The 10,576-nt window shown below is 40.2% G+C and overlaps 1 protein-coding gene across 1 annotated transcript; it reads right to left on the bottom strand.

The window, feature by feature from the left end:
- Positions 1 to 1,895: 1,895 nt before the first annotated feature.
- On the bottom strand, positions 1,896 to 6,098 carry LOC306836232 (uncharacterized protein). Its single transcript, XM_079363221.1, has 7 exons — positions 5,942 to 6,098; positions 4,856 to 5,101; positions 4,173 to 4,367; positions 3,852 to 4,018; positions 3,563 to 3,712; positions 2,511 to 2,683; positions 1,896 to 2,426 (listed from the first exon to the last, which is right to left on the bottom strand). The coding sequence occupies exons 2-7, from the start codon at positions 5,033 to 5,035 to the stop codon at positions 1,981 to 1,983; spliced, it is 1,311 nt and encodes a 436-aa protein (XP_079219347.1). The 5' UTR covers positions 5,036 to 5,101; positions 5,942 to 6,098; the 3' UTR covers positions 1,896 to 1,980.
- Positions 6,099 to 10,576: the final 4,478 nt, after the last annotated feature.

Raw genomic sequence — 10,576 nt, 5'->3', positions numbered from 1 at the left:
TGCACCAATATAGCCTATTAATAAAGCTAAACTATGAATAAAATCGTATTTAATTGTAAAACAAGCTTCAGAAACACTCTTTTGAAGTTGAAAAATTAAAAGTACATAAAGGGCATTTAAAGGAAAAACAATCGGAGAAAAAATGACATGAGCAGAGAGAGCGGCATGCGAACACATTTGGATCCATTCTGCCAATTTGTGTACTAGAACTGTTTTTCATATATAATCAGTTATAGTAACATTAACTGAATGTTCAAGTCACACCAAGCTGATAGCCAGGAGGGGAGAGAGAGAGATTGAGGAAGAGAAAAAAAGAGCCAGAGACTAATAGCACCAATCAGACAGCATTAGCGGAGCAGAGAGCAGTAATTGGAGTCATGAAGTGTGACTCATCGACAGCTAGCAAGACCGAACATACAAGCACATAAAGAAAAAGACACCAGCCACTTGTAGCTCTCTCCATCTCTTTTCATGCATTGCCATCATTCTTTCCCTTCATCATGTAAGTACGTCACACGCCTTCCTTTTTATGCACATACACACACCAAATGTCTCTACCATCGTTTGTGCAACATTCCTGTAGACCTGCCTCTCTAATCCAGACACACAGTCTCCATCTTTATCTCACACACCTCTTGCCAACACACCCACACACTGAACTCCACGCACACTTCTCCTTCTCCGGCTTGACATTCACACAGCACTGCCAGCTCCACCACACAAAAGCTCCTTCCTGTGCCACTCGCCCACCTGCTGCATCGCACACCGTCATACTGCAAGAGAAAAGCATCTTTTCAACCTTTTTTTTTTTTTTGGAGTGAAAAACACTTAAAGGAAAGTGCCACGTCTCCTGTGACTGTCACTTTAACGTCCTGTTATTCAGCACACATTTCCTCGCACATACACTGAGAGAAAATGGATCTTGTGCAGGTGGAGGACATGTTGTTATGGTCTTGACCTTTGCGAGCAAATCTCAGCTCAGTGATTTGAGTCCATTTTCCAGCAACTCCAGGACTCTGATGCTTTTTTAAATGTGGGGGGAAAGAACAGTCTCATGTTACACAATAACTCAGCTCAATATGTTTCTTCATGACATTATTCACATATAATGTTCACTGCATGACAAGCTTAGTTTTAGATTTAGACGCTGACACTGACCGAGAGCTTGAAAAATAAATACACAACTGTTACAGCAGCCAATAGTAACCATGGAAACAGGTTTTGCTATAGCTATACATTTGCAGAACTGTAACTACAGACCTTATAATTTTCTTCATCTGACAGGATGGAAGCCTTGTGAAAATAAATGTAAGTATGTAATGGGAATCTGAAGATTTTTTTTTTTTTTTTAACCAAATGTTGTAGTTCCTCTCATTGTGCACGAGCTCTTCCCCTGGATGATTCGTCCTTCATTTTTGTTACTTTTATATGTGTAAATACATTTGTTTATTTGCATTTGATTTATACGAAAGGTGCTGTATACATAAAGCTTTATTGATTGATTGATTGATTGATTGGTTAGCTGTAAATGCTGTGGTGCAGTGCATTGAAAAAATATTGTCAAGTCCTCCATGTATGCTGCATCTGTGTCTGCCAAATAAACCGGAGGAAAAATGTGAAAATTTGGAAATGTAAAACAATGCAATATTGTCAGGGATTAACGAGTCATTAATTGTACTGGGAAAAAAATAAGTTCTTTCCTAGATTGGAGTCACAAAGTTGCAGTAAAAAAAACTCTTTTAAAGATAAGCCTGCATTACAGAAGTCTTAATAGACGTCCAAACAAATCCCAAAGTTCACTCGTGTCACTTTTGAACTCAATAGTGAAATTGTCTTCACCCTCAATCCAGTAATGACTTTTAGACTCTGTTTAAAAAGAAAATACAACAAAAAAAAACTTGCACACATCTTTTATTCATTTGATTGGAGTTTAATGTTTCTCCTCAATAAACAACAGTGATTATAATAGCTAATGTCTTGTCATGTTGTTGTAGTATGAAGACTTTGAGCGAGGCCGTCATCAGGCTGTGTCTCCATAATACTCAGCTGCAAACTCTCATCACTCCGCATGCATTCCTCCGTCTCCTCTCGGCTCCCGCTTTCTCCTTTTTTCCTTTCTGTACCTCCATCCCCTCTTTGGTCTCCGTCCATGCTCTCTGCCCGGTCTACAAGATCCACTCCGTCACTTGTTTGTACCACATGGCTCACCTCTGTCTTGTTTGTACATGCTAGTTTAGTTGTCAGCGTTCTCAGATTATCACTGGCCTTCATAAAGTAGTTCTCCAGCTCCGCCACGGGTCCTTTAACAGAGAACAGGTGGTCCATGTATGCCTGGGCGTATTGATCTGAGGTGATCAGGTCCAGGTTAATGTGGATGGGTTCAATTGCAGAGGTTGCATCAGACTTAGAGCTTCCATTTCTTCTCCCTGTTCAACAAAGTTCAGTTAATTGCATATCGACTGAAAAAGGAACCAGCGTTTTAAAAAAAAATGTAGATCAATAAATTCTACCTGTCTCTGCGTGCATAGCTGACAGAGGGATGGTCACACTCTTTCCTGTCTCTCTGTCTGTCACAGTGAGTCCCGTCATGGATCCCTCCTCTGGCAACTCACTGGACGGGTCACATGATGCCAGAAGGCCTCCATGACATTTCACAACACACACTGTGTTTGACTTATATCGCCTGAAATGACAGGAGGAGGGGGGAGGGGGGAGGGGGGAGGGGGGAGGGGGGAGGGGGAGGGGACATGAGGGAAGTTTCAATCAGTTCATCATTTCTCCCCCCTAAACTAAAAGTGAATGAGTCATCATATGAAGCACTTAAAACACTGCTTCTTTCATGGAAGTCCTTTATAGATGCTTTTTTTTCTTTTACTTTGACATTCAGATTGATCATTACAGTTGCCCAGAGATGAGATGTTCCTGAGTGAAAAAAAACTTTGAAAATCCATTAATGAAACTGCCTTTTTTTTTTCTTCTTTTTTTTACCCACATGATTCTGTCAACATGCTGACTGCAGCTTTTACCCAACTGTCCTTTATTTTTAACTGTACACTGAAAGTTTCAAAACCAGACTTTTCTGACAGTCGGGTGGTTTTATTATTTATGTTCAAACTCGATCAGAGAGCTGATTTCATTGTAGACAGCCATGTGCAGCTTGAGTTTCCACATGTGGAAAGTTTTAATAGGACACTAAAAAATACCTCTTCTGTGTCATGTTACAACAACAAGAACATTCATTTATTCATTTATTGATTTACAGATTATGCTTGTATGCTACAGGATAGAACATTGTTAGTTTGTATTCAGAAATAATAAAACATTGCAAAGCCAAGAAAAGATTTGACCCTTATAAAACTTGTGTTTATGTAGTTACACAAATTTATCATTGTACCTTTGAAAGTTTTGTCATACAGAGCCCAAATATCCACAGTGATTTTTACATTTCAGATGACCTTGATGGAGGGAGACTAAAAGCCCCACAGTTTGACTGGATTGTTCCAGCATTACATCCACCACGTACAAGTGGAAGAAAAGGTCTTAAAAAAAACTACTGCATTACCTGTAAGCAGGTATGATCTGTGTGAGGTCTTCCTTATATTGCTCGAGTGCTGCCCTTGCAGATAGAGGCTCAGCCTGACCCTCAAACCCCGCCAGGTGAACCAACATCTGGGTGTGAAACGCTGCTCCGCTGGCCCAGTGTCTCAGAGACCTGGAGAGAGAGAGAGAGAGAGAGAGAGAAAAAACAATGTGAGAAATAAACTCCTCTCCCTGCACTCTCACCTCCACTCAAGAAACACAGTGTCATCTTTCAATCGCTTCCCGTATGATACTTTCCTGCATTCTCTGACCTGGAGTCGCAGTCTCCCGCCAGCAGACAGGTCTTCAGCTGAGTGAGGATGAGGCTCAGCTGGGCCTCCAGTCTGTTGGAGTCCTGGATCAGCTTGCTTTTGTCATTCAGGTTGATCCTACAGCGCTTCAGGTACTCCTCCATCACCTCCTGGAGTTCCCACACTCTCTGTTGGGAAGTAAAAAAATAAAAATAAAAATTGCATTTTACTGTTTTGAAATTGTTTTCATTTTTTTGGAACAATCTAGAAAAGTCACAAATAACCCTAAATGTTACGTTGCTAACATCATCATTGTATTGTGTTTTCTTTAAGAGGCTTTACCTGGCGTGATGAAGACCCAGCTGACTTCCCTTTTGTACCAGAAGACTGTTTTGACGATGTGTAGGCCATATCCATTACCATAGTAACCACTAATCCCACCAGGCCGGCCACGCGCGGCTCATCCGAGAAGGTCGACAACCTGCTAATCAGATCCTTCAGGTAGCTGGGTGCCTTGTTCCCAATGTCCCCCTGCAGCTGGGTGAAAAGAAACAACAGAAACATTGATGGCGTGCTTAACTTTCTCTCAGCATCTGTCTCAATAAAATAAAAATGCTTCGTGAGTAAATTGCTTCTTTTTTTTTTCAGGACGATTGCATCTTGTCGTCATCATCACATTGCCCTTCGAGGCCATCATATTGATTTGTTTACTCTTTATAATCCCCAACAGGACTACATTTCTAACACTGAGTGCTGCCTTATTTTGCACAGTTGCTCTTTGTTAACTGTCTCAAGGCAACAGCGTCTTTCCTTCCGCTTGTGTTTATCTCCATCTGCACTTCATGACTGGATGGTTTTTAATGGTGGAATCAATAAGCAGTTTAACCACACAGCGTATATCAGAAGGAAGAAAAAAAAAATCAGTCTTTGATTTTTGTCCTGTCTGCGTTTTCTGTAACGCAGCATCATCATCATGGCTCAGATATGGATTAATAGTGCAACATTTTCTTTTAAGGCGTAGTCACCTGTTGCAGTTGTTCCCTAAGGCGGACCTGGGAGTCCGAGCCATGATTGACAAGGAGGAGAGGGTGGACGACTCCGAGGTCGGGCACGGCGCCACCTTCCAACATTGCATTGTAGAGGAGAGAACCAACTGCTTCTTTAACCTGCGAGAGCTCGCCTTCGGATGAAAACAGCTGGCCCATGATATTTACGTTTGTGTTGGTGATGTCTGTGACAAGCCAGTTTCTTTTCCTAAATCATCTCAGCATCTGAGGAAGGACAGAGAAGACAAACAATGCAGGTAAGCAGTGGGAAAACAAACATATGCAAAACTTTTTTAATTAGTGGCAGGTGGAACCAAATATGGCACTACACTGTTTGGCACAAAACATCTGAAATTATTCTTCCAGATACGTTCTATTCTATCACCACCATTCTATGTGGACCTAGGCTGCCAAGTCCATGTGGCATATAAGCGATGTCTGTCTAAGCAAAAGAATGCAAACAAGTTGTTTTGCTTCAATGACTGCGAGTGTACTTACATTTAAAACTAAAAGACAATACAAACATTTAACTTTAAAAATGTCTAAGAAAAGATATCTTCACAAGGTACAGGGAGGAAGAAGGTGTTTGCAGAGATAATGGTGTTGCTGTTTTTTTTTTTTTTTTCTTTTGTCCCTTCTTGTTGGTGTTGCTTTTATTGTATTTAAATCTAGGTCATTTATTTATTTATAGCTTGACATTGAAAATATATATACATATACATTTATACATATAAACTATAAAAATAGATTTTCATATTATATTACATGACAGCTGAATAGTTTTTATTTTCCTTTTCACCTTTGTCTTATGTTACATGTACGGAATAAACAAATCAACCTGGCAGTCACTTTAATATAGCAGCAGCTTTAATAAAACAGATGACTGAAAAGGCCTTTTCCACCTGTTGAGTTGTAGTACGTGTTCAAGACTAACGGTTATATGTTAAAGTATAGTTAATATGACCAAGCAGTTTTAACACAAGATAACAGACCACGTCAGAAGCAAAGTTAACAGTGTTTTTAAATTCATAACAGCAAGACGTGATATTTTATAAACACCGGTACCTCCAAAATAGCGCTCTGACAAGTCATACTAGAATTTCAGCAGCATTCAGTCCCGTCTGAGCTCTCTATAAAGTCAGGTATGCAGAGAGTGCTGCTGTGTTTACAAGAACAGCTGTTTTTTTTTTCTTCCTCCTCTCTGTTGTTTCGTCGTGTCACGTGACGCATCGACGAGACTAATCAAGACAACACACAGCAGAAGAACATAAGTAAGCTGCAAACCCTGAACGCCCCCTAGCTGCAAGTAGAGGAAATAATAAATAAGGATTACAAAAATACATAAACAGTGATTTTCCAAGGGGAGTTTGTCATGTTTCTTCAGCCTGTAGTCTAATCTCCACTTCAGAAGGTTTTCGCCTTTGGTGCATAGAGAATTAAAGCTTCGGTGAAAAGTTATTTAGCACTCTTTCTTAAAGTGCTATCTTTAAGTGAGTGATCGTGCGATTAAACTAATCCTCCATGTGCCGGGGGACTCCCCTGGAACACGTCAGGGGTCCTTGGGAATGAAAGTAATAGGTACAAACTCTTTATGGCTGTGTTAAACATGGAAAAAATAGGCCAAGGGCTTTCAGCTTTTTTATTTAGCTAAATGGAACAGTGGCCTTGCTGGTGGCGTGATGTTGACTTTTTTTTTACTTGATAAAATATGGGGCAAGGGGATTTGGGATTTGATATAGTGTGAGAGATGTTCTTTGTTAACTGGGACAAGGGCTTGTTCTCTGTCAAGCCTCAGAGTTTGTTGTGTTTCACAGCTGTGTTGTCGGCAGTTAATGTGGACATTTGTTTGATATTCATACTCAGTACCTTACACATTTAATAATTGGGGCACATAAGAAGAAAATATTGAGTGAAAGAAATAATCTAGAGTGCTGACTTGTTGAACAGTGAGTATACCAAAGCAATTCAATGAATTTGAAAATGATGTTTGAAAATGTTGACAGTAAAGTTACAGACACTTTTTCCAAAAACAATTCTCTCCTCCTCTTTCTCTCATACTCTCATCCTATCCTTCCACCATGCTTCCCATCACCGTGCACTTCCTTACTTCACCTGCCATTGTTGATTTAGATTGCTTCTGTCAGTTTGTGCAGTGTATGAGCTCCACTGCTGGGAGCCTCCCTCTCTCTCTCTCTCTCTCTCTCTCTCTCTCTCTCTCTCTCTCTCTCTCTCTCTCTCTCTCTCTCTCTCTCTCTCTCTCTCTCTCTCTCTCTCTCTCTCTCTCTCTCTCTCTCTCTCTCTCTCTCTTTACTTCACCCTCTGTGTCTCTTGCTCTTTCCCCATGCGTGGTCCTGTTAGCACACTTCACAATCCTCTGAGGGCTGTAAATATTTAAATGTGCTCACACAGAGAAACACATCAGCACTCAGAAATGGGCATGGATGCACACACACACACACACACACACACACACACACACACACACACACACACATATATGTGATTGCGTGCACAAAATTTCAGTGCACCATTTCCCTCTTACTTTCACTCTCTGGCACTTTCTAAAGGTCTAATTTCCATCTGAAAGTGAAGTCAGGATAAAAGGGTAGGAAGTAGAGAGGAGGACAGGAAAGGAGGGGAGAGACAAAACAATGGAAAGGGACTAAAAGTCAGTGTGAAGTTGATGGAAGAGAGAAGCTTGAGTAGAATTATGGACCTTACACACAAACATGTGCACACTCAGCCTTTTTAAATGACAGCCCTCTTGAAATCTCACTGAATATTAATCATCACACACAGGCTGTGAATTTGTTCGTGAGACAAATCCATTTTCAATTCAAGATTAATTTTCAATGATATAATACGTTGAGTCATAGAGGGGACCTTTGACATGTATGTCCATGTGTGTGTGGGCTTAAGTGTCTCTTTACAGTATAGTGATAATGTACACGTAGATCATAAACAGCGCAGTCAAGCACAAACTATAATATGTGTTCATGTCAAAAATTTGTATTGCTCTTTGGATTCAGGTTTGGATTTTGTGCAATGATGCTGCTGTGCACTGAACAGTATATGTGCTATGTTTCAGTCCGAGGTACTACAATGACATTATGGCGAGTCAGGCATATGCACAATATTTAAACATGGATGATGTCTGAGTGGCGTCACTCATTGGATTCTGAAGGGCTGTTTTGGAAGCCATAACAGATGCCATCTTGGAAATGCGGACTATTTTAAACATCCGTTCCACCTAACAATATGAACAGAGCTGGAGCTGACGCAGACTCTGGTATTTGCTGGTTGATATCTGCATTGAGTTGCCTAGTTATTATTGGTTATTATGTGACACAGGTTGTATGTTTTGCTCACATGATAACACATAAGTTACGCAAAGACAAAACGTTGCCTCTCGTTCTCTTCACGCCTCACCACTGTGTTCTTTTTTGAGCAAAGGGCATATATCAAAGAAGAGTGACAGGGAATATGGGGAGACTTTGGGCCACAGGCAGGCTCCCTCAGTGTGTTGTAACTCATACAAGATGGATTTCTGGCAAGAGGGCTGCTCTGACTCACAAAAATGGTTGTAATCACTTAAGCACCACTTGGTTTTCATTCAAATCAAATTCCTGGGAACATTTTTTTGATCTCATTCCACAAATTGAATTATGTCAAGTGAAGGTCAAACGACAGTTTATGTTACTTCATGTGGGTTATTATTTGAGCAAACGTTAATATTAAATGAACATTTATTCTGCATTGAAACTTCATCAACCTGCTCTACTATTGTTGTATGTATTGTCCTCCTTTTTTCCAGACTAAATCCAATCATCATCGTTTTCCTTTTCTCTTCTCTTTTCTTCCTTCCTTCAATTGTTTCTCATGCTTTATCACCCTCTCTCCCTTATATCCTTTATGGGGTGTGGAGGAGAATAAAAACAAGTTTAATGTACAGTAATACATCACTCCACGGCTGGTGTGCCAGGCAGCTTCCATTTTGAGAGGCTGTGGCGTTCGCTTAGCAGCAGAGGGGCTAATTATTGCAAATGGCAGCTGTTGAAAGGAGTATTAATGTCTCCTTTCTACATGGATACATCCAATATTACAGCAGGCTGATGAAAGTAGTCAGAGGATAAACTTTAAAGCCTGTGATAAAGAAAATTAGGAACCTGAATTTTGTCCTGTTAGGTAAACTCCCCATAAATCCAACTTTAATTTAGATTAAAGCTGTCACTGGCCATAAAGGTACCTGGATCATAATCCATCTTTCTGCCTTGTACAGTGTATAGAACATTTTGCCTGTAACAGATTGTCAGTGACGGTGCTTGGTGTATATGTGTGACCTACAATCTATCTATTTGTATAAAGACATTGTGTTTGTTATTAGTACTAGCCCCCTGGCTAATTTTTGCCTCTTCTAGCTGGCCTTGATCAGCTTTTGGAGCTTACTGAAACTTTTGGAGCTTACTGAAACACATTTGCTAGAAACAAACACATTTGGGTAGAATGCCTCCTTTTTTTCATCCTGACTTCTGTGCAGGACATGGCATTGGAGCAAATCCGCCAATAGCGTACTTGCAGTTAATTTCAATGAGCTCACCCACAACTTTAATATCAAACTAAAAGGGATTTATAGGCAACAATTACAAACATGTGTTTATTTGTTTTGTCTTTATAAGTGATGGTGTATTTAGTTTTTAAAAAGAATGGTTTGAATAGGCCCCCGATGAAAGCTTTCCCCTCCCCCCCTTATGGGTGGCCTTTTGATGGTTTCCCAATTACCTTCGACTAAATTTGTCGACTTACATTTATCTTCAGATATATACCATAATGTTAAATTAATCATTGTTAAAAGTACGTTCTCATTTAGTGATAATAGAATTCCATTCTCACTCCGTTGGGGAATTTGACACCCGCCTATGTAAATGAAACATTTAGCGATGTACACATATATTTCTTACCGTAACTCTTCCCATTGTTTTAAGCATGTGAAAGACAGTGCCAGGTCACATCAGCCTATCAACATGTAAAGGGGTTTATGGTCTAACACAACAAGCAGAACACTGTTCATCATACAAAGTGAAAAGGGAGGATTTAATGTGTTTGGGGTCATTAAAATGTCAGAGTGAGGAAAGAAGGGGATTAAAAAGTGTTGGAGAGAGTGTGTCAAGGCAGAAAGAGAGCTGCAGATAAGAAACAGGCTTTGGAGAGTGTAAGTCTTAAGGAACAGATAATTGGAGATGGAGGATCTCTGTCTTGATTAAAAGAGAGTCTAGAATAGGTTTTTAAGGAATTGCTCATGTCGTTAAGTGAAATCTCTCTTCTTTGGAGGAACACCTGTTCAGAAGGCTACTGCCTCCAGGTACCATACTGCAGCAGAAGTGTGTGTGTGTGTGTGTGTGTGTGTGTGTGTGTGTGTGTGTGTGTGTGTGTGTGTGTGTTGAAAAGAGCACTAACTTTAATCACAAAATGAAAGCTTGTTTTTATGGCCATTACTGCATCACTTTACAGACATTTGCTGTAGGGGCTCCTTTGCGAAGCTATAACAATGTTACTGTAATAAATGATGCGATTATTATGTAATGTGATGATTGTGTTTGTTTGTATAACAACATTTGCGCTAAATTCCCTTCAGTGACTTTTTGCACTGTGTAACAGCGACCCCTGCTGGCCAAGACTAGTCACTTCAACCCGAGGCGTTAT

Source organism: Symphodus melops (genome assembly GCF_947650265.1).
Source record: "Symphodus melops genome assembly, chromosome: 15".
Classification (NCBI taxonomy): Eukaryota; Metazoa; Chordata; class Actinopteri; order Labriformes; family Labridae; genus Symphodus; species Symphodus melops.
The sequence above is the reverse complement of the archived record's forward strand: the minus strand, read 5'-3'. Positions and strand labels throughout refer to the sequence as shown.